At 65.4% G+C, this 26,690-nt stretch overlaps 2 protein-coding genes across 2 annotated transcripts in view; one reads left to right on the plus strand and one right to left on the minus strand.

Moving 5' to 3' along the window:
• The window catches only part of TERT (telomerase reverse transcriptase), a 51,124-nt gene that overhangs the window by 2,246 nt on the left and 22,188 nt on the right, over nucleotides 1-26,690 (minus strand). Inside the window, exons 13-16 of the mRNA XM_045565940.1 lie at nucleotides 26,037-26,098; nucleotides 23,782-23,906; nucleotides 22,834-22,971; nucleotides 22,275-22,401 (exon numbers count right to left, since the gene is read on the minus strand). Of these exons, the coding sequence (XP_045421896.1) occupies nucleotides 22,298-22,401; nucleotides 22,834-22,971; nucleotides 23,782-23,906; nucleotides 26,037-26,098 (429 nt within the window). The 3' untranslated portion in view covers nucleotides 22,275-22,297. The remainder of the gene's footprint in view (nucleotides 1-22,274; nucleotides 22,402-22,833; nucleotides 22,972-23,781; nucleotides 23,907-26,036; nucleotides 26,099-26,690) is intronic.
• On the plus strand, nucleotides 162-15,607 carry SLC6A18 (solute carrier family 6 member 18). Its single transcript, XM_045565941.1, has 12 exons — nucleotides 162-404; nucleotides 5,499-5,639; nucleotides 5,945-6,082; nucleotides 7,519-7,700; nucleotides 9,428-9,538; nucleotides 10,327-10,439; nucleotides 11,342-11,470; nucleotides 13,350-13,506; nucleotides 14,001-14,205; nucleotides 14,525-14,684; nucleotides 14,869-15,031; nucleotides 15,282-15,607. The coding sequence occupies exons 1-12, from the start codon at nucleotides 221-223 to the stop codon at nucleotides 15,474-15,476; spliced, it is 1,878 nt and encodes a 625-aa protein (XP_045421897.1). The 5' UTR covers nucleotides 162-220; the 3' UTR covers nucleotides 15,477-15,607.

Genomic DNA, 26,690 nt, shown 5'->3' on the forward strand with positions numbered 1-26,690 from the left:
GGTGGGCGCATCGGACACAGAGCGGGGGAGATGGCAGGATGCGGGCACCGGGCGGGCCGCTGGATAGAGCGAGGCCCGGCCCCGAGTTACCAATTAACTGGATCCACTGGTTTTCCTTTAAATGCACGAGAGAACGCGACGGAGGGGAGGCTGCCCGTGGCTCCCACACTCCACGGAGGTCCGGGAGGCTGCCTGGCGCCCCCTCTGCACCCCGACCCCCATGCCCTGGGGTGACACGGACGGCATGGCCCAGGCCCTGGGACCGGACTCGCGGGGGGACCACCCTGAGGACGGGAGGCCCAAGTGGGACAACAAGTGCCAGTACTTCCTGAGCTGCCTCGGGTTTGCCGTGGGGCTGGGCAACGTGTGGCGGTTCCCGTACCTGTGCCAGACCCACGGGGGAGGTAAGCCTGCCGCCTGCGCCCCGGTGCGCCCTCGGGGACTGTCCCTCGCCCTGTCCCTGGGCGGGAGGCGCCTCTGCAGCAGATTGTGCTGCCGTCACCCAAGGAGCCCCGTCCCTGCGAGGCCCGCCCCATGGCCTTCTGGGGTCGCCGGGGGCTCCCAGACAGGTGTCAGGGTGAGACGGAGCCCACCCCCATGACCCTCCCCCCCCACAGGTGCTCTTTGACCTTGCGTGTGGGGGTCCCTGTGGGAGTCCAGCCACAGGCGGCGGCGGTCCGCCCTGCCGTTGCCTTGGCACGTCCAGGGTGCACCAAGTTTCTCCCAGGCTCTGCGCGGTGCCGGCCTCACCCCCCCGCTTGCCTGGCGAGGACGTTCCAGACGGAGCTTCCCCGCGGGAGTGGGAACCGCGGTGGTTCCGTGGGTGGCAGGAACGGCTCCCACGCGTGCTCGCGCAGCCTTCCTCCCCGGAGGCGCCTGCGTCTCCTGCAGCCACACGGGGTGGCCACGCTCGTGCCGGGGACCCGGGAGGGGAGGGACACTGGTTCTCTCCTTGCTTGCCGGGCTGCCCAGGGTGCCCCCGGGGGGCCGCGGGCCGCAGGGCTCCCGAGAGCCCCCACCATGCCTCCCAGCTCAGCGTGGCCTCCGCCGCGCGTCACTGAAGACGTTTCTCTAGCTGGAAACGAGGGGAGGTGACTCTGGCCTCTCCACCCAGGGCACGGGGTAGAGGCACGGACGGACGCGGGGCCCGGCGCTCCTGCTCAGGGAGTGGTCCTGCCCCGGGGCAAGCCGGTTGCCCCCCGGGTCTGGTGTAGCTGGGAGAGTGGGGGGCTTCGTGGGGTCTGGTGCTGGCACAGCCACTGTGGAGCCAGAGGAGATAAAAGCACTTTCTGCTGCCACTTCCCTTGTCCCTTGTTGTAAGGACACTGCTGCTTGAGAGTTTATTTTTTTCTGATTTGAAAAAGGTTCAGGCTGGATGTGGTGGCAGGTGCCTGTGGTCCCAGCTACTCCGGTGGCCGAGGTGGGGACGACAATGACCAGGAGTCTGAGGGTGCAGTGAGCTGCGATTGCACCGTGGCACCCAGCCTGGGCCACAGAGCCAGACCCTGTCTCCAAAAAAGAATTAAAATTAAAATTAAATTTTAACAGGTTCCCTGGCCAGGCGCGGTGGCTCATGCCTGTAATCCTAGCACTCTGGGAGGCTGAGGCAGGAGGATCACTCGAGGTCAGGAGTTCGAGACCAGCCTGAGCAAGAGCGAGACTCTGTCTCTACTAAAAATAGAAAGAAATTACCTGGACAACTAAAAATATGTAGAAAAAATGAGCCAGGCATGGTGGCGCATGCCTGTAGTCCCAGCTACTCGGGAGGCTGAGGCAGGAGGATCGCTTGAGCCCAGGAGTGTGAGGTTGCTGTGAGCGAGGCTGACGCCACGGCACTGTAGCCCGGGCGACAGAGCGAGACTCTGCCTCAAAAAAATAAATAAATAAAAGCTTCCCCGCATGTAGCAAATTTTGCAAACGTTCACAAGTGGAAAGAATAAAAACAGTCTCCTGTAACTGCCGCCCCAGGGGCAGGGGGTCTCTGGGGCTCTGGGGTGTGACGGGGCATGTCGGGCCTCGGACCTGCGCACCGCGGTGCCGTCCCCGCGCCGGCCCTTCTGGAGGCACAACAAGCCTTGAGGCGGAGGCTGGGGGTCCCCGCGTCACTCCTGGGCCCCTGCAGCGGCTCTGTCCGCACAGCGCTGGGAAGGGCGGCCGTGGTGCCCCGGCCACGCCTTGCCGACCAGCCCTGAGGGGCGGAGTGTTCTGGGCCTCGCAGCCGCAGCCGGCGGGGTCTGAGCGCCCCCACTGCGCGGAGGGGCGGCACGAGCCCGCCCGGGAGCTGCCGAGGGAGGACAGCCGCCGGTGGCCACTGCGTCTGGGGCCTTCGTGGGGGCCCCTCCGCCCGTGAAGCGCCTTAGCGGCTGTTCCCAGGTGTGAGATCGCCGGGTCAAATGTCATGAGATATTTGTTTAACTCCTGTTTCCCCAGGGGTTGCCTGGCTGGCGACCCCGCCCTCCGTGTGAGACGCCCGCGTCCGACCTCACCTTGACAGCCGTAAATTATTTTGAAAATAAGACACGCTTGAGAGGTGGACACCGTGTGGCATCTTAAATGTGCATGAACCGGTCACTCAGAGGTAGATGTCATTTTCTCTCCGGTTCGTAACTATTTGGCTTCATAGGTTTTCTCTTCAAAGGTAAGACCGTGGAGCACCTCTGTCCCAGGGTGCAGGACACACCTGCAGACTCAGGGCGAGCGGGTCCACGGGCAGCAGCACCTTTAAAACAGGGACACGGACCGCAGACTCCCAGTGGGACTGAGGCCGCCGCCTGGGACGCGCTTCACACGCTCGCAGGGGTTCAAGTCTCGGCCCAGGAAGCCTTTGCGGCCCCGCCCAGCCCAGCCCACGCACACGCACACGCACACGCACACGTGCCTCCCTCTGCGCCGGGAGGTCTGTGGACTCTGGCACCAGAATCGCACAGCACTGGTTGCTGTGGTTTCATGACACGCCTCGACACACGGTGGAACACGCCTCCCTGCCCCTTCTTTGAAATTCACCGGCTGTTACTTTCCAAATGAGCCTCATGGCCAGGAGGCCAATTTCCAGCAGAGATTCTGAGCGTGTCTGCGTGGATGTGGGGACTTCCCACTGTGACAGGCTGGCCACGCGCCCACAGGCAGTGGTGGCAGCTGTGGGCCCACAGCCGGGGGCGCCGTCTTCCTTCTGCCCCGGGTGCGGTTCTCTCCGCGAGGCCACGGTGACGTGCGGGTTCCCCCAGACCCTCCGCGTGGACAGCTGCAAACCCAGTCAGCCGTTCACGGCCACTTCGCCACGGTCGGCAGATACCCACAAGCGTCCCCCTGGCTGTCGGTGCCTGAGGGACGCACTGAACTTGCCCCGGTTGGTTATAAACAGGAGACACACGGATCTTCCCTTCCCACCGTGCAAATCGGCCCCGCCTTTCTTCAACTTCAGCTGAATCGCGTGTTCTCACGACCCTCCCGAGCCTGCAGCACGCAAGCAGCACGGGGCCCTGTGCCCATGCCGCCCCAACCGCAGGACCCACACGACTGCCACGTGGCATCCAAACAAGGCTTAAAACGCACCCGGTGTGCCTCGGCATCAGCGCTTCTGTTTCATCCTGTAGTTAGATCCTAACTACACGCCCAACCTTGCCATTGAAAAAGAGCTTCTCATTTCCCCTCTCCCTACACGGGGCAGGCCCAGCTGCACCAAGTCGGCTACGGAGAGCAGCTCCCCGCCCCCCGGGGCTTCCGAGCTGTGCCGACCTCGGCCTGGGCACCGGAGGCCGCCCCGGAGCCGGCCCTCCACTCCGGGCGGTGGAGGACACACCTGGGCCCACAGCTGCTCTAATGGCCTGGCGCCCACACAGCCCAGGCCCCTCCACATGGCAGGCGTGTGCCCCGGGGCAGGCGAGTGTCCGAGCGCGGCTGTGCGGCTGGGAGGCCCGCACCCCTGCCATGGGACCTCACCGTGCCGGGGGGTGGGGTGGGGGAAGAGGGGCTGCTGGGGGCGGCCCCCACTCGTACCAGCCCCTGCCCCTGCCCACGGCAGCTGCAGCGCCTCTCCCTGCCGGAGCACCCTGGGGGCCCTGGGCTCTGCTCACCGCGGTCGCTCCACGCCCCGGGCCACGCTGCCCTCACCCTCCCAGGAGGCGTCTTGGGGTGTCTGGTGCCTCCATTCGAGGCTGAACCCCTAGATTTCAACTCTGCTCTTCGACACTTTGTTTCACTTTTGCTTCTGTGTGAACGACACCAACAAGAGCCATGTTGCCCCCGAGCGCTGGGCCTGGAGCCTGCCCAGAAGCCACCAAGGGCCGGGGCTCAGTGGCGACCTGCCCTCTCTAGGGTCTGCTGTTCCCATGTCAGTGACAAAACATCTGATGGTGACACAAAAAGCCAGAGTGAGGCTGTGCTGACGAATTCTGCAGGCACAAGCCTGTGGCACACAGCTCTTGGGAGCAGAGCTAAGAGGGACGGCTCAGGGCACCAGCTGCCCCTGTGCTCAGAGCCCTGGGCCACAAGGCCCAAAGCCAGGGCCACCCTGCAGCCTGGCCTGGCACCTGTGTGTGCGTGGGGAGCCGAGGGCCCGGGGCACAGAGACACAGAGACCCGACCTCGCCCGCAGGCTGCAGTTAACCGGAGGGAAGATGGCAGCTGCCAACCCCTCACAGCCCCCAGGTGGGCGAGATGGGGCCCCCTCGGGGGACACGGTCTCCGCCTCGGCAGCTGAGGACGGCCACAGCGCCCAGGGGTCAGGGAACCAGCCCCTTCCCAGCAGGTCCCCGGGCGGGGGCTGAACGTCGAGGTCAGGCTGCAGGTACCGTCGGGGCCACGAGGGCCTGTGGCTGTGCCCGCCGCCCGCTCACCCCGCAGAAAGGCCACCAGGCTCTGCTCGCGGCTCCCACTGGCTGGGGACTTGAGCTGGGTGTGTCCTCCCTGCGGGGACCCGCGGGCCCTCGTCTGGCCGTTTCTGTAGCATCAGCCTCGAAGCACCAGACGGTGCACAGAGGCCATTCGGCACGGGACAGGGCACGGGTTCAGCCTGACTCGGTTCTCGGGGCCTGAGACGTTTTCTGCGACACTCTGTACACACAGAGGCTCTCCGGGTCCCTGCGTAGCCGTGGCAGGGTCCCGGGGTCCCCGCACGGACAAAGCCACGTGTCTCAGGAAACCCGCAACAAAAGCGTCACAGACTGGGGGGGTCACTGGGTGACAGAGAACAGAAGCAAACCGGACCCTTCCCAGGTAGCAAGGGCAGTAAAAATGGTGCGTGTGCCACCAGATGACACCAAAAACATCCTCAGTTAACGCGTGTTCTCACTGCAAATTCACGATTTCGGGAAAATCATGTCACGGGAGGCTCCCCCCGAGGGCGCAGGGCCTGGAGCCCACGTGACAGCCCCCCGGGGATCTCCGGACACAGGGGCCCCGCTCAGGCCCCACGCCAGGGCCCAGACCACGGAGACTCAGGTCCCCCGGCCCCGCGTCCCGGCCCTGTCCTGAGAGTGCTGACCCCCGTGTCCTCGCAGGGGCCTTCCTCGTCCCCTACGCGGTGGCCCTGGTCTTCGAGGGCATCCCCCTCTTCCTCCTCGAGCTCGCCATCGGCCAGCGGCTGCAGCGGGGCTCCATGGGGGTGTGGACGGCCATCTCCCCCTACCTCAGCGGAGTAGGTACGTGACCTCCGACCCCTGTGTGGCTGCGGGGACAACCTGGGGGTGCGGAGCTGGGGGCACACACCCAAGGGCGGAACATGGCAGGCACGGGCTGGGGGGCAGCAGAGCCCTTGGGTGTGCAACTCGGGAGTCAGAAAGGGGGAGCGTGTGCAGAAGGACATTCCGGAAGGTCATGGAAACTGGCACTGCAGCTCCGGCATGAAGGCCGGGCCCTTTGACACACGTGGTTGTATTTTACTGTTTCCTTCTGGCTGGTTCTACAGAGGGGGCCGGGGGCGGGGCTGACGCTGCCGTGTCCGCAGGGCTGGGCTGTTTCGCGGTGTCCTTCCTGGTCAGCCTGTACTACAACACCATCCTCACCTGGGTGCTGTGGTACCTGCTCAACTCCTTCCAGCAGCCGCTGCCCTGGAGCTCCTGCCCGCCGGACCTCAACGGGACAGGTGAGCTGCACCCCGGCCCGGGACAGCCGCGGGGGCAGGTGCTCGCCGGCCGGAGGTGGCCAGGGGACTTGGACGCTGGGTGTCCACAGGGGCACGCGCCTCCCAGACCCTCCCAGAAGCACACGTGCCGTCCGGGCCTCTCGGCCTCACTGCCGGCCTGTGCTCACCTGCTGTGCCCGGGGCACCGAGTCCCGGCTTGTTTGCGGGCATGACCGGGTCGCTGTCTAGGTCCAGACTCTGTCAGGGGCTCCATCTGGGGACAGCTTGGAGACGAAAGTGACAGCCGTCTTTTCCACGGCTGCTCGTTGACACTGTTTTCCTTCCTCCTCTGACCGACACGAAAATCATGTCGGCACACGCTAAACAAGGGTGGCCCCGCGGGGCTGGGCAGTGAGTCCGCACCTGGACGCCCCCACAGGCCCGGGCCGGCAGACACCTAAGGGGACAGAGGGCGCTGGCCACGGTGGTCAGCCTGCCGGGCCCTGGCTGAGGGGGCTGGTCCTGCCCGCTTGCCCCCAGCCACGCTCTGGTGGCTGCCCCAGCACGGTTACCTGCAGCCCTCGCTCCTGGGTGGCGGCTTGTGTGTCCCGAACCCCTTCTGCCCTGCCCACGGGTTCACTTGCGGGCAGGTCCAGCGGCCCAGAAGGGCTCAGTCCCCTCTCGAGGTGCACAGTGGGGCCATCACTGCATCCCGGACACCTGCCCTCGCTCCACTGAAGGAAGGTTTCCAGGAAGCTGCCCGCAAAGGCCAGCTCTGCCCGGGCAGCGCCTGTGCTCCTCCTTCCTGTTCCCAGGCCGCGCCCGGCGTGGCAGCGTCCGCACAGGGCCAGGCTGTGAGTGCCGGGTCCCAGCTGGGGCCTCCGAAGGGGCCCAGGGCCAGAGGACGGCATGGAGGGAGGTGCCCGTGACGGGGGCAGTGGTCCTGTTGGGGTATTTGTGGTCCCAAAACTTCGCCAGAAGGGACCCCTACATTTCCACATCGGGTACCCGGGGAATCCGCTGCTGTGGGTCCCGAGAGGTGTCACAGGACCTTGCTGGCATCAGATGCCATCCCCAGCTCCGTGTCAGCCCAGGACCCCATGGGGAAGGGAGTGGAACGTGCCAGACAACCACACATCGGACACATGCAGCTGCCGCCCTTGGGGGGTTCTGTGCCATCCTTGGGGGTCTTGGGCGGGGGTGTCGGGAGGAAGTGAGGGGGTCCACAGCCAGCATAAATGCTGGCTTGACACAATGACAGTGACACCTAGAGGCTGCCAGCCCCCTGGGCCCACACGGCTCATAAACCTTGAGAAAGTGGAACTTCCCAGCGAGGTTCTCGCACTCTGCCTCTGCCCTCAGCGGGGCCCACAGCGGGGCGGAAAGGGCTGGAGAGCAGCTGCGGGGCGGGCGCCCCAAGCTCCGTGCCAGCCCGTGACGGGCCCTCCCGGTTCCAGGGCTCGTGGAGGAGTGCCAGGGCAGCAGTGCCGTGAGTTACTTCTGGTACCGGCAGACGCTGAACATCACGGCTGACATTAAAGACAGCGGCTCCGTCCAGTGGCGGCTGCTGGCCTGCTTGGCCACCTGCTGGGCCATTGTGTACATGTGCGTCATCAGAGGCATTGAGACCACCGGGAAGGTGAGTCGCGCCCCCACCCCCAGCTTCCTGCAGCCTCAAGGACCCCTCCCCGCCTGCGCGTGTTTGCTGTGTGTGCCTGTGAGCTCTGCGGTGAGGGGCACACGCATTCAGGACAACCATGTCTTCTTAGAGCATCGATCCCTTCATCACTGTGAAACAATCTTTTTAATCCTCGTGATGTTCTTTCCTCTGAAATTGACTTTGTATTAAAATGGCCATTCCAGCTTTCTTCTATGTCAACAGAGTGTATGCTGGAAGCGCGTTCCCTACAGACAGCATATAATTGAGTCTTGGGTTTTTTTTTCAATCCAATCTGAAAATCTCTGCCTTTTATTTGGAGTGTAAATCATTTACATGTAATGTGATTATTGATATACTTGAGCTTAGCTCTGGCATTGGATTTATTGTCCACTGGTTCCATCTGTTCTTTGTTCCTGTTTCTCTCTTTCTTTAGTATTTTTTGTGATTCCACTCTATCTCCTTGATTGGCTTACTACGCTAACTCTTTGTGTTATTATTTTAGTGGCTGCTTTAGGGGCTACAGCGTGTGTTTCTAACTCAACACGGTCTGTCATCATGTGACTCTGTGCCGCTTTATGTGTAGTTTAAGAACCTCATCACATTTATTTCCGTTCCTCCCAGGCTTCGTGCTTTGGTTGTCACATATTTTACTTATGATATGTTGTAAAGAGCAAATACACAGTGATCAGTTTTGTTGTAAACAGGTAATCATCTTTTAAAGAGCCATCAACAATGTGGAGCTCTGTACCGGTGCCCCCGTGTGGCTCCACATGGGCAACAGAAAGGACGACTGGCCCAGGGGCCTTCAGGAGCCAGAGGCCCCTCCCCGGCCTCTCTCTGGGGCGTCACTGGTCCAATGTCGTGCACACGTGGACCCTTCTTAGGTGACGGCACTCAGTCCCCACACCCTGGACGGCACCTCCCAGCCTGTAGGCCCCAGAGCTTCTGTGCAGGATCCAATGCCCTGTGCCCTGTGCATTTTCTCAGTGAGCTGAAATCAAAATTCCTCCCATGGGAGGGTCTTCATGCTTGAGAGGATTGGAGTTACTGAATTAGAACAAGCAGCCACGTAGACCCAACAAGCCAGCCAGAAATTCCAAATCATCCTATTATGAAAGTCCCTTAAGAATGAATTCCAGGTGATTCTGCAAAGTTGGTCTGAACTAGAGGACCCAGGGCAGGACAGGGAGGGCAGAGTGTCCACTTGCAGAGTTTTTACGTGGACACCTCGTGTGCAGACTTGCACACCCCGACTGAGCACTGGGGACTGGCTCTGCGGGGGAGGAGGGGTGCGGGCAGGTGTGGCCAGTTGGCGGGGGCCTGGGGCAGCGCAGCAAGGGCTGGGAGAGCCTGAGGGTGGACAGAGGGAGGGGGTGGAGGCCAGAGCTGCTGGGGGCCTGGAGGAGACACAGCCTGGGGCCCCCCAGCTCACGGGCGGCCTGCCTGCCCCTGTGGGCAATGCCCACCTCAGCCGACTCCATGGGGCACAGATGTGTTAAGCTGGTGACAGTGTGACTGTTGCTGGTGAGCCCCACGCCCTCCAAACTCGTGCCCATGACCCCCAAAGTGCCCAGCCCATCCATGCAGACCCCAGACAGGGTGGGCAGCTCTGCCCACAAGGCTCTCACCGGCCCTGCCTGCTTCTCTAAGGCCCGTCTGCGGAGCAGGTGCCGTTTCGAGCCTGATCCTGTGGTCCTTGTCCCCAGGCGATCTACTTCACGGCCCTGTTCCCCTACCTGGTGCTGACGGCCTTTCTCGTCAGGGGGCTCACCCTGCCCGGCGCGGTGCACGGACTCACCTACCTGTTCACGCCCAACGTAAGCGGGTCCTGCAGCTGAGCCCAGGGCCACGGGGGTCTGTCCCATCCCCGCGAGGGGCAAGCAGCTCAGGGCAGTGTGAGGGAGGGGAGGAGGGCCTCGGGGTCACAGGAAGGTCACGCTTGGGGCGAACCTGGGACCTGTGGACTCTGGCACCTGCAGCACACCTGGGTGGAGACTGGTGTCAGGGTCAGGGAGAGGCCAGTTGGGGACGTGCTGCCCCTGCCCTGGACCCCACACCACCGAGGGCCTAGTCCAGCTGCACACACCCACCTGGGAGCCACAGGACCCAAGGGCCTGCACCCTGCTAGAACATTCCACAGCACCCAGCATGCAGCACTCCCTGCCCAGCACCCAAGGGAAGTACCAGGGCTGGCATGTGGGTGGGCAGCTGCGTGCCGGCTCGTCTGCCCAGAGACCCGGCTGAACCACAGGTCTGTGGGCTTCCCCAGGCACCCCCAGAGGTAGAAACACGCAGCACAGTGTGCGGTGACCCCTACCCCGGGGGCCCCTGGTCTGAGAGCAGAGTGGACGTGCCCAGTGTGAGCAGACTCCGACCCACTCGGCTCTCACGGGGCACAGCCCAGGCAGGAGAGCCGGCGTGTGCCGTGTCAGAGCGGCCACTGCACGCCTGCATGCTCCCGAGCGGTCCTAAACTGTTCCTGGTGTCTGAGCAGGTCACATCCAGAATGTCCCAAAGGAGGCCTTGGGAACATTCTGGAACAGTCAGAGCCACCGGCTGGTGTGGTTTGCCTGCAGTGAGAGACGGTCTCCCCGACTCGTTCCAGATGCAAACTCTCCAAAACCCCCGAGTGTGGCTGGACGCGGCCACCCAAATATTCTTCTCTCTGTCCCTCGCCTTTGGAGGACATATCACCTTTGCAAGCTACAACCCGCCCAGGTGGGCATCACACTCGGTGTGACCCCTGTGTGGCCACGGCGCCCAGCCAGGGAAGCTTGGGGGACGCACCAAGTGCCTCTTGACCTCGGCATCGAGGGACCAAGGGAGTGGACCTGAGAGAGAACCTCAGGCCACACTGTGGGCTCCCAAAGACCTCTGGGTTCTGCAGTCACTGAGACACACGTCCCCAGAGGGCAGGGTCAGGGCCGTGTCAGCTTCCTGGGGCTGCCGCAGGAGGACAGCTCAGGACCCGGGCTGTGACTGGGCACAGTCCACCTGAGATGTGTGTGACGCACGAGGCCGTAAAAGCATAAAACACACTGTGTGGACCTCGACAGCCACCCAAGGTAGGCTCAAGGCCACACAGGTGCAGATGTGAGCAGACGTCGCGTCCGAGAGGCGCCAGTGCAGCCCCACCAATCACAAAGTAGAGCCGGGTGCCCCCGACAGGCTTGAGCAAACCTGATTTCCTGCAGTTGCCGGTGTTTCTGCCCCTCGGAGGTGGGGAGGCACAGGCCGGGAGTGTCGGAGTGGTCCCCGGGCGGCTCTGCCACTAGCAGCCTCTGGGGCAGGAAGTGTGAGCCGGGACCCCAGCGTGCTTCGCCGTGCGTGACTGACACATTTCTGCCTTGAACGCACATGCAAGTGTGCCCTGTGCACTTCTCCTTCAGAGATAATCTCAGGAAATCTGCACGCCAGGCCCTCCACGAGTGCCCTGCCCTCAGCTCCCTGTCGCCCCAAAAGCCTCGAGGGGGTTCTGGGTCTGCGTGGAGGGCCCGGGGCAGGGTCTCGCCCGTCCTGAGACCACAGGGCCGGCGCCAGGTTCTGTGGGGGCGCAGGAGGGAAGCCCCTCCTCCCTTACTCCCTGGATGCAGCCCATGCTTGGGTATGTCTGTCCCCAGGAACAACTGCAAGACGGACGCCGTGGCCATCGCCCTGGTCAACAGCATGACCTCCCTGTACGCGTCCCTCACCGTGTTCTCCGTCCTGGGGTTCAAGGCCACCAACGACCACGGGCACTGCCTGGACAGGTGAGCGTAGGTGCCACGAGGGGCTTTGGGGACTTGGCTGCACTGGGAATCCTGCGTTGCTGATGCAGGCGGCGTGGGGTATGTTCCATTCCTGCAAGCCAGTGGGGGACGGTGTCCCCCAAACGTTCACGCCCACCTGGGACCTCAGAACAGGCTCTGGTTGGAAAATGGTCCGTGCGGACGAAACTTCAGAGTTGAGATGAGTCATCCTGGAGGGGATGGGCCCTGCGTCCTTGTCAGGAGACACAGGACACGGGAGAGAGACACACGGCAGAAGGTGCTCGGAGACAGGCGGGGACGGGAGCGATACGGGCACAAGCCGAGGGACGCCTGGAACCTCGGGAAGGCGCATGGCCCTGAGGCGCTTTGACTTCAGACATCGCTGTTCTCCAGCACTGGGGGGAACAAAAGGCACCATCTGTGTCACCTGTCGGGGCCCCAGGAGCCGCTGCAGCCAGGCCCCCACATCTGGGGCTGCGGCGTCGGGGGACGACAGTTAAGCACCTGACTGCGTGTCGGGTTGGCTGGGGCAGACCCACAGGTCCCGCTAACATGGGGCAACTCTGGACGTTCGGCCGGGCGGAGAGGGGTGCTCCTGGCCCTCGGCACTGCTGCGCCCCCTGCAGCGCCAGGACGGCCCCGCCCCAGAGAGCGACCCGGCCCTGTGTGTCCCCGGTGTCCCCAGTGACGCGCGCACCAGCACAGACGGAAGTGGAGAGACCAGGGCAGCTGCTGCACCTGCGGCCTGAACGCCCGTGCTCCAGCTGGGTGTGCTCTTCGAGGAAAGTTCCGGAGAGGCCGCCGTGCCCGCGCCCCAGCAAACAGCAGGACCCGCGAGCAAGAGCAGAGGGGACGGCTCTTCCGGCTTCCTCAGGGGGGAAATCAAGACCCAGTGCAGTTAGGGCACCTTTGTCTTCCCGCGGGACATCAGCCAAGTGGCTGCGTCCTGCCGGGGCCTGTCGCACTGTGTGAGCCCAAGCCAGTGACCCAGACTACGGCACAGTCAGGTCTCGTCACTCCCGGCTCTTCTGTCCTGCGAAGGCTCCCCAAACCCCGAGTAGCGCGTGCTGCACCCCTGCCCCTGGGAAACGCAGGGTTAGGCTCTGGCCACGCGTCCGTCAATGGTCAACACACAACCTCGCGTGTGTGTTTCTGCGTCATCTGCACTGTCCACTCACTGACATGGAACTCACAACAACGGCATGAGCTCAGCCGACACGGTTGCTCCGCGAGGCGCGTTAGGGCCTCTTGTGCTTAGACTCGCTGAGCAGCACCTCGGCACCGCCCGGCCGGGGCTCTGCAGACAGCGCAACCACCAGCAAAGGGCACGAAACCGCGGAAAGCATGACATGCACCCCCTGCCGACTCTGGAGCCCCCACGCCGGCCATGCAAGGGTGGGGGTGGGTGGACGGATGGAGGGAGGGCCGCTGTCCCCAGGACCGCTCCGGGCAGAGCCGCAGCCATGAGAGGGTGTCTGCCGGGCCCGGGTCTGCTCCCCGGGGTGTCTGTGCCGGAACCTCGAGCCCAGCACAGGACGACCTACGCCGGCGGGGCTGGGGGGCCAGCTGGGGCCTCGTCCGCAAAGCCCCGGCCCCAGCCTGGACACAGGGCCTCTGAGCCTGCGGGGCGAGGACGCTGCCACCCCCCACTGTACCCGGGGGGGCATCCCCCTCCCAGGCCCAGGAGGCTGAGACCAGCACACTCCCCCGTGAACATGGCGTAAACAGGGTCCCCACCACGGGCCGGCCCCACAGGAGCCCGTGCCACCCCAGCAGGGGCCAGAAGGGACCAAGCCATCCAGGACACACAACCAAGGGGCGACTCCAGACATCCGGGGCCGGGCCAAGAGTCGGCGCTTAGCAGCCCCTCTGCCCACAGAAACATCCTCAGCCTCCTCAACGAGTTTGATCTCCCAGAGCAGAGCATCTCCAGGGACGGCTACCTCGCCGCCCTCGCACACCTGAACACCACCCAGCCGAAGAGGGTGGCCCGGCTCTCGCTGAAGGCCTGCCGCCTGGAAGACTTTCTGGACAAGGTACCCAGCACCCCGGCAAGGGCACACGGCGATGCCTTGCTGCAAACGGCTGCAGGCATTTCCCACAGACCCGCCCCAAGCCGGGCCCAAAGGCCACAAACCACGACCCCAGCCCGTCTCTGTGCCTCAGTTCGCCCGGCCTCGTAGGCAGCTGTCTGGCAGCAGCCCTGCCCAGCAGGCCCGGGGGCCGGGCCGACCCGAGAGAGTGGGCACTGCTGGTGCCCAGAGCCTGGGGGACGGGGCAGCCGGCAGCGGTCACCTGGCCCAGTCGTGGCCTGAGTCTGGCTGCGCTCAGGGCCAGCCGATGCCTGGACCCAGGGCCACAGGTTGGGGACGTGCAGCCACAGCTCGGAGGCTGGAGCCAGGGTGGCGGTGCAGGGCGCCGGACCCAGGCCCCAGGCCCCCTTGCTTGCTGTGGGTGCACCTTCCGCCTGTCTTCCCAGCCGCCCCTGCGTGTGCACCCACGTCCCACGCTGGGGCTCTGTGTGCTGCAGAGCGCGGCGGGCCCGGGCCTGGCCTTCATCATCTTCACGGAGGCCATCGTCCACATGCCTGGGGCGCCCGCCTGGGCCGTTCTCTTCTTCGGGATGCTGTTCACCTTGGGTCTGTCGTCCATGTTTGGGAACATGGAGGCCATCATCTCGCCACTGCTGGACATGGGAGTCGTGCCCAGATGGGTCCCCAAGGAGGCCCTGACTGGTGAGTGGGTGGCTCAGCCACCCTGCAGGGCCCATCGCCACTGTCCTGCTGCCATGCCCACCTGCTGTCCAGACGGCCCTCCTCGGCGGGGAGCGTGAGGGCCACGTCTGGGTCCCAGGGGAAGGCGGCCAGGCTCTTCCTCACCGGAGACCCTCACAGGGGGCCACAGTCGAGGGAGGGGAGCGCTTCCCCTCCCCCACAGCCCCTCCTGAACGGGTCCTTCCTGCTCTGGGCACACATGGGAAAGACGCTGGGGCAGGGACCGGGTCTCCTGCTCAGACGCTGGGAGCCTGACCCTGCCCCGCCCGCCCGGCCCCAGGGCTGGCCTGCCTGGTTTGCTTCCTCCTGGCCACCTGCTTCACGCTGCAGTCTGGAAACTACTGGCTCGAGATTTTCGACAGTTTTGCGGCTTCCCTGAACCTGATCGTCCTGGCCTTCCTTGAGGTCATCGGTGTGATTTATGTCTACGGGATGAAGCGGTGAGCTGTCTCCTCTGGGGCCCTGCCAGGATGGGACCCGGCCAGGGGCTGGTGGGCGAAGGCACAGCCCATAGCTGCCCGGGGTGCCCGGGCCCCCCAACCAGGCTGGGGTCCAGGCCTGTGCTGTCCAGCCCCGAGCGGGTCACGCTGGCTGCTGCGGAGCCCGAGCCCCACGTCTGTGCAGGTTCTGCGACGACATCCAGTGGATGACCGGGAGGCGGCCCGGCCTCTACTGGAGGCTGTCCTGGGCGCTGGCCAGCCCCCTGCTCCTGCTGACCATCTTTGTGGCCTACATCGCGTTCCTAGCCCAGAAGCCACCGAGCTACAGGGCCTGGAACCCCCAACACGTAGGTCCTGGTGGGAACCCCTCCGGCCCCAGAGCAGACCCAGGCCTCTCTCACGTTCCCACACCCAGGAGATCCAGGCCCAGGGCAGCCTGGCCCCCGGCGCCGGTTGGGGTCTTCTTCTCCCACGGGCTGCGCCCGGCGCTGTCCCCACTCCACGCGGACGGGACGAGGCGCGGCCTCCCGCTGCAGGGGCGGGTCCGCCCGTGGTCCGGCCGCGCCCCCGGCGCCCGCTGACCGCGCTGCCCCGCAGGAGCGGTTCCCCGCGCGGCAGGAGAAGCGCTACCCGGGCTGGGTGCTGGCCGCCTGCGCGCTGCTGACCCTCGTGCCCACGCTGTGCGTCCTGGTGGCCGCGCTGGCCCAGCTGCTGGCCCGGCGCACACGGAGGTGGAGGCCCAGGGACGCGCGACCAGACGCGGACGCCGACAGGGACACGGACGCGCGCTGACGCCACGGACGGGCCTGCGGGGGCTGTGGGGACCCGGCCCTGCCCCGCCCGCCGAGCGCGCTTCAATACACACGCATGCGCACTGCCCGCCGAGCGCGCTTCAATACACACGCATGCGCACTGCCCGCCGAGCGCGCCTCAATACACACGCATGCGCACTGCCCGCCGAGTGCGCTTAAATACACACGCATGCGCACTGCCCACTGAGCACGCCTGGTTTCTTCCCCGAAGTCCGCGTGGGGACCGAGAGAACCGGTCCCTGGGCCTGGGCTGCGCCTGCGTTTGTGTCGCCCCCAGGTCCCACTTGGCCCCCAACGACTGGGCTGTCAGAGCGTCTCGGTACAGCGGCTGGGGGTCCCGGCTGCCTGGGAGGACGGCCCAGGGGTCTGCGCAGGCGCGGGGCCTCGGTGCCTTGGAAGTCGCCGAAGAGCCTCGTGGCCGTGTTGGCTTGGGTCCCGGGGGGCAGGTGTCGCCCCCACACACGGCTTGCAGGCGGCAGGGACCCAGGTCTTCGGCTGAGACCCCAGGACAGACGCTCCCAGGAAGCACCAGCCACCGACCAGCGTCCCGGGTGTGGGGTCCCGGGCGTGGGGTCGGCGTCCGAGGGTCTGGGGTGCACGGTGCAGGGTGTAGGGTCTGGAGTGCGGAGTGCAGGGTGTGGGATCCGGGGTATGGGGTCCAGGGTGCGGGGTTGGCGTCCGGGGGTCTGGGGTGCAGGGTGCGAGATCTGGGATGTGGGGTCTAGTTTGCGGGGTTGGTGTCTGGGGGTCTGGGGTGCAGGGTCGGGGTGCAGGGTGTAGGGTCTGGAGGGCGGAGTTCAGGGTGTGGGATCCGGGGTATGGGGTCCAGGGTGCAGGGTTGGCGTCTGGGGGTCTGGGGTGCAGGGTGTGAGATCTGGGATGTGGGGTCTAGGGTGCGGGGTTGGTGTCTGGGGGCCTGGGGTGCAGGGTCGGGGTGCAGGGTGTAGGGTCTGGAGTGCGGAGTGCAGGGTGCGAGATCTGGGATGTGGGGTCCAGGGTATGGGGTTGGTGTCTGGGGGTCTGGGATGCAGGGTCTGGGGTGCAGGGTCTGGGGTCTGGCTGGAGCCGGGACGGAGGGAGTCAACAGGGTCAGCTGACTCTCCCTGATACTATTTCTCAGAAACATTGCATTTTGCCATTTTAATTTTCCCAAAGTGTCAAATTTGTGTTTGTTAAGAAGGTACAAAAAGGCTCATATTGAACGTTCCTGCTCTCCCAGGGGTCAGGCACTCACTCATTCATTCGCTTTCGCTCCGAGTCACGCCGGCCACCGCACTGCGTGGCACTGGGGGGTAAACTCGGCCCCAGGCCCTCGCTCACCGCACTCCCATCTGCACGCTCCTCGGGCAGCACCAGGGTCAGGTCCAGAATGCCGGCTCTGGACACAGGTTTGCTTGTGACTTGCCACAGGGCCGCGGGGACCCTTGGCTTCGCTGCCAGGATCAGCCTCCACGAAGACCCAGACCCTCCGTCTTGGCCTTTTAAAGACGTGCCGGGCTGGGCATCGCTGTCCGTGGTGCTGAAAGCCACAGCCACACGCATCCTACAGAATTATCAGTCGTGGTGACAGGTTTGTGCCTACATGACTTTGCCCACGGCCAGCTCAGACCCCACAGCCACTGTGGCCTGCCTACAGAGACCTGGGTGCTCCACGCAGAATCAGCGCCAGCGTGTCCCCACCTGAAGTGCATCCCGGCCCACTGCAGGGCTGAGCCCTGCACCTTGCCCTTCCATCCTGCGATCACGATGCGTCCCACACCTGTCGTGAGGCAGGAACACGCCACACAGTCCCTGGGTGTTGGAGCTACTGCAGAGGCCACCAGGGCACCCTGGGCTCAGCCTCCCGGTCCTGCCTCCTGGGAGCGTCACCGCAGCCCAGTGCCTTCCCTTGCCGGCCAGTCCTCTCCCCACTGTAACCGGCACAAAGTGGACTCAAGCAAAGGGCATCTGCTGGCTCTCGGAAGTCACCGAGTCCCAGGGTGGGCTTCAGGCCCTGCTGGATCCAGGAGCTCACAGGACCCACGGACTCTTCCCACTGTTCAGCTCTGCCCTTTGGCGTCTTTCTTAAGTAGGGCAGCTCCCTGGATGCTGCACGTCCTTTTGGTTCACAATTCTGGCGAGATGCTTCCCTCTCAAAGCGCAGGACTGGCTGGGCCTGGAGTGTGGGAGGCAGGCCCGGGGGGGTCTCCAAGGGAGAACCTCCAAGTGGGGAAGGCTCCAGGCAACAGGTGTCCTCCGCGGTGGCATCTTCCACGGCAGTGTCTCCAGCTCCCAGAGCAGAGGTGGGGGGCCTGCTCCCGGGACGCCCTCCCAAGCTCAGCACAGGGACTAGGAATCCGGCCGTCGGCCCTGAGCACGGAGAACGATGGCCGCTGGGAAGCAGGGAGGCCCACAAGCAACTCAGACATATCTGAGGTCACGTTTTACATCAAGACCACATTTTGGAAATAACTAGGGTGCTTTGTGGGCGGTTCTTGCTGCCACCCCAGAGCAGACTTTGGGGTGTGGGGCATTGCACGAGGGCTGGGGGGAGCGCCTTGTGTGTGGGGGGCTGGACCCCTGCCCTGGAGCTTTGGGGTCCCTGTGCAGCTACCAAGAGAGGAAGGGGTGACGGTGGGACGGAGAGGGCCGATGGATGCTCACTTCTCCAGAAAGCTGCACTGCCCGCGTGCTCGACACAGCTGTGGGCACGGATGGGTGGAGAGGACAGATGGGGTGGCCCAGCAGGTGGACGGAAGGTGCAGAGACGGTGGCCCCACCTGCCCCCGTCAGACACCCCGAGAGTGTTCGGGGCTGGGGAGGCGGGGGTGGCCAAGGGCCAGGCTGCAAGAGCACACCGGCCAGGCTCACCTTGCGTGATCACACCCCACACAAGCACCTTCAGTTTGTCCCCTGCCCTTGGGAAAGACCTCCTAGGGCTGGTCCCTCAGACTGGCTGGGGTTGGGACAGGAACAGAGTGCTCTGCCGGCTGACCAGAAGTGGCTGGCATAGAGCACTGGCAGCCCCCCAGGAACTCTCCCCTTCTTGGGGACAGCAGTGTTGACCCGGAAATAAAGCCAGCCGCAAACAAGGCCAGCCGACCCCAGAGATGGACACAGCCCCCACGAAGCCCCACCCAGGCGTGCCCTCCCGACCCCAGGCACTTCCCTCCCGGCTGTTGCTTCCGGGCCTGAGGCTAGGGCTGTCCTCAGAGCTGACCCTCGGGTGGCGACGCCCAGGGAGACCAGCGCAGAGCCCGGCGGGCGTCTTCGCCCGGGCACACGGAGAAGCAGCGAGCCAAGCGGAGGGTGAGCCCAGGGCTGAGTCAGCCGGTCACTGACCCCTAGGGCAGTCCATGGAAACCCGCTGGGCTCAGCCACAGAGGACCTGGGCGTCCACACCCAGGGAGGAGGCGGGAAGAGTGTGGAAGCCACAAGGGAGGCAGCCCCCCCAGCACGCATGGGCCTGGCCCTGAGCCTGAGCCTGAGCCTCCAGTCCCAGCCAGGGTGGGGACCGGCTCCAGATGACAGGCCAAGGGCTCTGTGCCATGTCCCCGAAGAAAGAGCAGGCCCCCCCCCCCGGGCCCTGCTCTGTGCAGCCTGCAGTGAGGCTGAGGCGGCGGGACCCAGCCCTGCCCTGACTCCCTCCTGAGCTGCAGCAGGGCAGACCTCGGATGCACGGCCGGACGGCATCGTGGCGACGCGTGTGCCCCTCCTCTGGGCCACGGAACGCCGATGCAGGCTTCACACACGGTGTACCTGTGCTCACCGGGGCCGGGCTGAGGAGGCTCCAGCCCCGCCTCAGCACAAGGGCCACGCCGGCCTCAGGCCACCCAGGAGCTCGCCGGGGCTGCAGAAGCCCCTGCCCCAGGCCTCTGCCTCGGCACCCGCACCCCAGCGGACCCCCAGGTGACCGGCAGGAGGGAGGGGCCCTGCTGCTCCGGGCACAGCTGCGGCTGGGCTGCAGGTGCGGGAGCCGAGGTCTCGCCCTGGCACGAGCCTGTGCTCACCCTCTGCACACTGGCACAGGTCACCAGGACTCAGTGGCTGAGCACAAACGATGCAGCTCACCGTTCTGGAGGCCGACGTCTGCCTCGGTGTCCCCGGGCTGACACCCGGGCAGCGGCAGGCTGCGCCCTCAGGATGCTCCAGGGGACCGGCTGCTTCTCCTGCTTGGAGCGGCTGCCCCGGTGCTTGGCTTGGGGCCCCTCCTCCACCTCAGGCCAGCAGTGGCCGAGGACTCTCTTCCGCCTCCCCGACCCCACCACCTCCAGGGACCTTGTGCTTCCCTCGGCCCCCCAGACCCCAGGATTACCTCCCTGTCTTAGGTCAGCTGACTGGCAGGCTCGGTTCCATCTGCGCCCTCAACATCCCTTTGCCACGTCAGGTGACACGTTCCCAGGTTGCGGGGACTAGGACGTGCCCATGGAGGGTAGTTACTCTGCCTGCCCCAGGCGCCGGGCTCTGCAGCTCAAGCCGGATGCCGCCTGCCCCCAGCACCCTTCCAGGGGCGTCCAGGTGACTGGGCGTGGCGCCAGCACCAAGGGTCGGGGGCTGCAGGGCCCTGGCCAGCTTCACCCACATCCTCCGGTTGCTTCCGACTCCCTCGCGACGGGGACCCGCCCTGCTCCACAAACGCGGGTGTGTGGGACACCCGCGAATGAGCTTCACACGAAGTTTAGGTCTAGGGAAGCCCAGAGAACTAGGATTTTTCTCCCCTTTTAAAATTTTGTTATTTTCATTTTGCCCCGAGATGTGACAGTCTACACGGTGGTTTCAGAGAGAGAGAAGCCAGACAGAGGCGCTCAGCTGAGCCACAGCAGAGCACACGCCTTTCGAGGCTTTGACACCTCAGTGCACACACAGCCGACCCTCGACAGACCGGCAACCAGCCACTTAGAGACGGAGTCTGGAGCCGCGTAGAAGACGGGTAACCGGACAGGGGCCTGACTGGTCTGTGACCTGTGCAAGCCGCGCCAGGGCAGGTAAGCTTGGCCCACGCCCCGCGGTGCCCGTTCCGTCCTGTCTTTGGCCAAGTGACCTCTGCCCAGAGTGGCCACGGCAGCTCCTCTCGTGTTTATGGCGGGAAAGGGCCGGCAGGGCCGGGGCCCCTCATCACTCGCTGACCTGCGTGGGGGCGCCAGGCCCGTCCGACGCGCCCCGTGGACCTGAGCCCACCACAAACCTGTCAGGCTCAGCCACTCGGACGCTCCGCGAGGCCACAGCAGCAGACACGGCAACAGCCCAGCCACACGGGAACCCGTCCCAGCACACCCAGCGGGACACGGGACGTGACCAAGGATGCCAGGGACATGCTGGGTGTCCCTGAAGGGCTCACTGTGCGCCTCTGCGGCGGCTCAGCCGGGCTTCTCGCCGCCCAGGCCAACCCGTAGGGGCTGCTCCTTCGCACACGACCACACCTGTGAGCTGCCCCTCCTGTCCCGTGGTCCTTCTGGCTCTTTCCGTCTGTTGAAAGGCATTTGTCCAGCCCCACCGCGTGCTCAGGGCCCACCCAGGGGCCAGGTGTCCGGAGGCAGAGCAGGACAAACAGGCGGTGGGCTCGCCACCCTCGCAGCCCTGCCGTGTCCACGGCCCTCCGCTGCCCCGCCCGACGGGACCCTCCGGAAGGATCGAGACTGCCTGGTCCACTCAGAAGGCGGTGGCCGCAGAACTGCGACTGTCAACCTGAGCCAGGTGTGATAGGCATCGTCCCGGGTTTGTGAGGGATGGTGCCCCCACCCCGAGGGCCTCGCAAGGGTCCACAGCTGCCGGCAGGCGGGGGCTGGGCCAAGCCCTCCTGCTCCCCCGGGACCCCCCATCCCCTCCCGCCTCGCACTGCAAACCCCTGCATGCCAGCCAGGCCGCGGCTCGCGCACCCCACCCCACGCGTCGGTTTCTGGGACTGCAGGCGACGGTGCCTCCGTGGCCTGCCTTGGGGTTCACACCCCAGATGCCGCTCAAAGCCCAGAAAGCCAGAGGCGCGATGTTTTCTCCCCATAGCCGCGCACTGCAGGCACCCACGGAGCCCCCACCAGGTGCAGGGTCCCCCTGTGCACAGAGCCCCCCTGGTCACCTCCACGGCCCCAGAGCCCCAGGGTCCTGATCTGCGTCTCTGCTGGGGTCGCCGGGGCAGGCTGGACGGGAACGGGGCTGGCAGGCGACAGGAACACCGGCCAGTCCAGTGGGGGTTGGGCGGGGGGTGGGCGCTTCAGCAGCAGGTGACAAGGGTGACAGGAGTGACCCAGCCGGGAGCAGCGGATAGCAAGTGACCCGAGGGCAGGTGTGCCCAAGGCTGGGTGGAGCCGGTGGGGTCACAGCTGTGCTTTCAAGGAAAGCTCAATTACGAGCGGACTTTGGATGCAGCTTTGGGGGAGGGGCGCTGCCCTGGGGCGAATGTGGGCCGAGGACGGAGCTGCGCCCACGTCCACGCCGGCCCGCGTGGCTCCAGCCCTGGCGGTGTAGCCAGTGCACAGGCGCAGGGGCCTCCCGGACAGCCCCGGCTCTGAGGTGGCGACGGGGGTCCCAACACTCCGGGCAGGTGGATCCTCCCACCCCACACGACAGGCCCAATGCCCACTTTCCTCCTCCTGGCGGCCACTGCACCAGGGGGTCTCAGTGGGCAGGCTCTGCTCCTCTGGGGACACCAGGAGGGGCTGGACACCCCACAGGAAGGAGAACACCAGGACGAGTCCCTGCCCTGCAAGCGGCGCAGACTGGGGTCAGGGGAGGCACCGTGGGGTGCAGGCAGCCCCTCCGGACGCGCAGCTGGGCACGGCGGCTGCTGGTGCCGTCCCCTCACCTCCGTGGCAGGCGGGGCCACCGTCAGTCCAAGATGGTCTTAAAGTCTGTGGTCAGGGCCGGGTTGGCCGCGGCCTCCAGGGTGGCCAGCATCGCCCTGGGGAGTTTCCGCTGCACTCGAGCCTGGGCTGCGGGGGAAAGACCGCGGTCACACTCTGCTCCGGCAGGTGACCCGGCAGGCGACCTGGCAAATGACCCGGCAAGTGACCTGGCAGGCAGTCTGTGCCTCACGCGGCCCAGGCAGGGAGCCTAGTGAGAGGCAGAGACAATCAGGTCGGTAGCAGTCGGGGGCAGGCATGGGGGGACTTGGCACAGACTTGCAGAGCCGCGGACCCATGCGGGAGTCAAGGGTCCGAGAGCCCTGCAGGTGGGGAGGCGTCACTCTGAGACGGGGGCCCTGGAGTTGGGAGGTCGGGGCCCAACCTGGCAAGAAGTGGGAGCTGCCCCTGGGGACACCCACGCCCGGTCCCCTGGGGCTGCCGCGGGGTCTGCATGCAGCGGCCGACACTGCTGGCGCAGGACGGGGTGCCACGGGCCGGCACGCGCTCTGCCCACCTTACCTGTCCTGAGCGTGCCCAGGAGACACCTGTAGGTGACACGGTGCCGAGCCAGCTTGCACAGGAAGGCACACTGGCAGAGCCACTGCACGGCCTCACGGGGGAGGGGGCCAGAGGCTCCTTTGTCCCCCAGCAGCGTCCCTGGAGGCAAATGCAGGCTGAGGGCTCCGCCCTGCCCGAGCCCAGCTCCCCCGGGAGACACCTCTGTGCCGTCCACGTCCCAACAGCCTGGCCCGGGGACGGGGCGACACCCACTCGGGGCTGCCCCAGCACAGGCCCCAGGGCTCTGGCGACGAGGGGGTTTCCACGGCTTCCCCAGGTGGAATTCCCACAACATGGAAACAACTGAACAAAGCGTAAAATGCCACACTCAGGACCACGGAGACGTGGCTGGCCTGACTCTCAGACCGATGGGAAACACTGCGACATGGATGAGATGCCGGAGCCAGGGGACAGAGACCCAGGGCAGAGAAGGGCCGGCGGCTCCGCGGTGGCCCTGGTGGCTTCCGCTCCTGAGACGGCGGCGCGGCTCCCCGACCCCTGGGTCTGTGCAGAGGCCCCAGAGCACCGTGGAGCAGAGACACGATCCCCGCGGGAATGAACAGGACGAGGCCCACGGGGCGTCCCCGCTGCGGTTCAGAGCGGGAGGGGAGGACGGCTGCCCGGTGCTGGGTGCCCGCCCATGGGACGGTCCACCCACACCTCGAGGGCCGGCAGTTACCAGTTAAGTGGCTGCCGGATGTGGCGAACGGTGAGAATTCTAAGCCCGACTCCCCCTGCCGCTGTGCCAGGAAGCGGATCTGCTCCGCCCAGGGCTACGGGGCGCCGGCGGGTTGCACCAGAAGCCCCTGCGGGAGCAGATGGCAGCACCCCGTACGGGGGCCGCCCGCGTGTCCCTGGGCACCCTGCGCTCTGGCAGCCCTCACTGAGCCTCGCGCCCGCTGCCCGTACCTGCGTTCTTGGCCCTCAGGATGGAGTGGCAGCAGGAGGCCGTGTCGGAGATGATGCGCAGGAAGAACGTGGGATTCTTCCCAACGTGCTGGTTAAACGGAAGCTGCAGCACGCAGGCGTGGAACCTGCGGGCAGGGAGGCCTTCTGATTGGAATGGGCTCACGTGTGTGGTGTGTGCATCTGCGTGTGCAGGCATGTGTGCACCGTGTGTGCATGTGCGTGCACACTTATGTACAAATGTGCATGAGCATGTCTGCATGCATGTGCACACGTGTGTTGCGTGTGCATGTGGCCACATGACAAGCTCCTCCCCAGGCGCCACGGGCACTGGCCTCACTCCCCACTGGAGAAACGGCAGAGCGTGTCCACCGAGGCTGCGATCTGACTTCTGCTCATGACGTTTCTGTGTAGGCGGAAGTATTTTCCCACTTACCAATGAGAAAATTCAGGCCCACAGATATTTTTTAAAGACATACAACATGGCCAAGGTCCCAGGGTCAGGGGTCAGGGGTCGGGGCCACACCACTGACCCATGAGGGAAACGCCTTGTGTGGAAGGACCGGCTCCCAACGGGAAACAGCTGCTTGCTAACGGTCTGGGGGCCCTGGTGGGACCGTGCCTGGCGCCCCACAGATGAGCACAGCCCCGCCTGCCACGCCCAGGCTGCCTGTCAGGGTCAGTGTCACCTGACACTGTGGCCCGCGAGGCAGTGGGGTGCTTGGGCCTCCCCCGGGCCTGACGCTCCCACACTTGGAAGCAGCTGACATCTGCCCGGGACGGGGCAGGCTGCGGCTGTCGCGTCTGTCATCCTGGGGCCGTGCGCCGGCCCTAACCAAGGGGCTACGAGGCCCGGGGCCGGCGGGCAGCCCTCCCTGAAGCCAGGCCCCGTATGGCGGCTGGGCATGAGGGGCTGGGGAAATGCAGGTGAGGCTGAGCCGGATGCAGGAGCAGTAGCTGGTGACTCGTGGCCACCGGGACTCCAAAGGGCACCCACCTGCGCCTGGGCACATGGTCGGCCTGAGCTCATCACACAGGAAGCCCCAGCCAGCTGGGCCCTGGGTTCAAAGTCACTTTGTCACAGCTGCCACCGCCCCTTGGCTGTGCCCACAGAGAGAGGCAGACACAGAATGGGCAAGAAAGCGGCCCGAGCTGAGCCAGAGCCCAGACACGGCGGCCGCACCTCGGGGCTGTGCCACAGCCCTTGCTCGCGTGCGGGGTGCAGGCGCTCTGGGACCAGCACCACAATGGGAGCCTCCCTGGGACCCCCCCAGGCTAAACTGAGGACTCTGGGCATCAGCAGGGACAGCCAGCCCCGCGCAGCGGCCCAGCAACCCCACCCCCGCACTGCTCCTGGTCTGCGGCAAAGGCTTCTCCCGCTGCCACTCGGCTGCCTTCTGCTCACGCGGAGGCCACGGCACAGGAGGCTGGGCCTGCGGAGGCCGGCAGCCCCTCGTCCAGCCCAGAGGCTCCCGCCCCCGCCTGCCCCGACGGGGCCACCGCAGACCAGCCCCTCGTTGCGTGACAAAGCCGTCAGCGAGTCAGTGCCCGTGCCTGATTCCGTGTCTGTGCCGGAATCGCCCAGAGCAAAGTCCCACTCTGCGTCCCTGCGGCCGGGCCAAGGGGCCAGTTAATGAACAACAGTGTCGGCTTCCCAGGGACACGCACAGCCTGAGGTGGCAACATTCCCCTTGAAGGATGGGGAAGCGCAAACACCGCACAGACCCCACACGACGACCAACGCACCTCGTCCCTGGTCCTCGGCAGGGTGCCCTCAGGACCATGCAGGGCAGGGAACGTTCCGGAAGCACTGTCAGGCCTGAGCAAAGAGGATGGCTGGGCTGTCCTGAGAGCCCCACAGCCCTGCCACACTTTGCTGGGTGGGGACCAGCACTGCTCACCTGTGCCAGCCTCACCCTCTGCCGGCCGGCGGGGATCCCAAACCCGGACACAGCGCTGCCGGCCCCGCCCACTCAGGAGGCCTCCCTGAGACTCACCCACGGCGCCCCCTGACTGCCCACCCCCCACGCCAGGACGGGCCCAGGTCCCAGGGTCGGCACACAGGGACGCGGGGACCACCCCTGCCTGGGGACGGAGGCAGGGACTCCCACACACGGACAAGAACGTGGAGCTGTGCAAAGAGAACACAAGCAGGTGCCGCTCTCGCCCAAACCCCAGCTCCAGTGCGGCCCAGACACAGGAGACCAAAGGCTGCAGGCGGGGCGTTCCCGGCCCCGCGCCTCCCTCTGGTGGCTCACCTGTAGGCCTGCAGCAGGAGTATCTTGTAGACGTTTATGCAAACCGTCTGGAGGCTGTTCACCTGCAGTCGCCAAGGGAGGAAGAGGAAGGTCAGAAACATCTCTGGGATTTTAAACTTTTGATTTTGCTTTATCACCCAGTCGAATGGAACAAGAAAGGACAGTGATGAGAAGCTGCCCCTCGGCCCCAGGGAGACACAGCCAGGCCCCCAGGCAGGATGGAGCGTGGCAAGTGCCCCCAAGGGCCTGGCCCGCTCTGCAGGGATGCCGTCCGCAGGGGCTGCAGCTTGAGCCTAAGCCGCCAGGCCTGGGGCCCCCACCCTGCAAGGAAGGTGCCAGGCCAAGGAGGGCGGGTGGGGACTGAGTGGGGGGAACAAGAGGGGTCCTCAATACATGTGAGCATGTGTGCACACCCACATGCACGTATATACCTGTCATGAATGTGTGCACACGCACCTGCTCACTCATGCACAGGTGAGCACACATGCACGTACATACCTATGAATGCACACACATGCACACACCTGCTCACTCATGCACAGGTGAGCACACATGCAGGTACACAGTTATCATGAATGCACACACATGCACATCTGCTTACACATGCACAGGTGAGCACACATGCACATACATACCTATCATGAATGCATGCAC

This window comes from Lemur catta, chromosome 12 (assembly GCF_020740605.2).
Source record: "Lemur catta isolate mLemCat1 chromosome 12, mLemCat1.pri, whole genome shotgun sequence".
NCBI lineage: Eukaryota > Metazoa > Chordata > Mammalia > Primates > Lemuridae > Lemur > Lemur catta.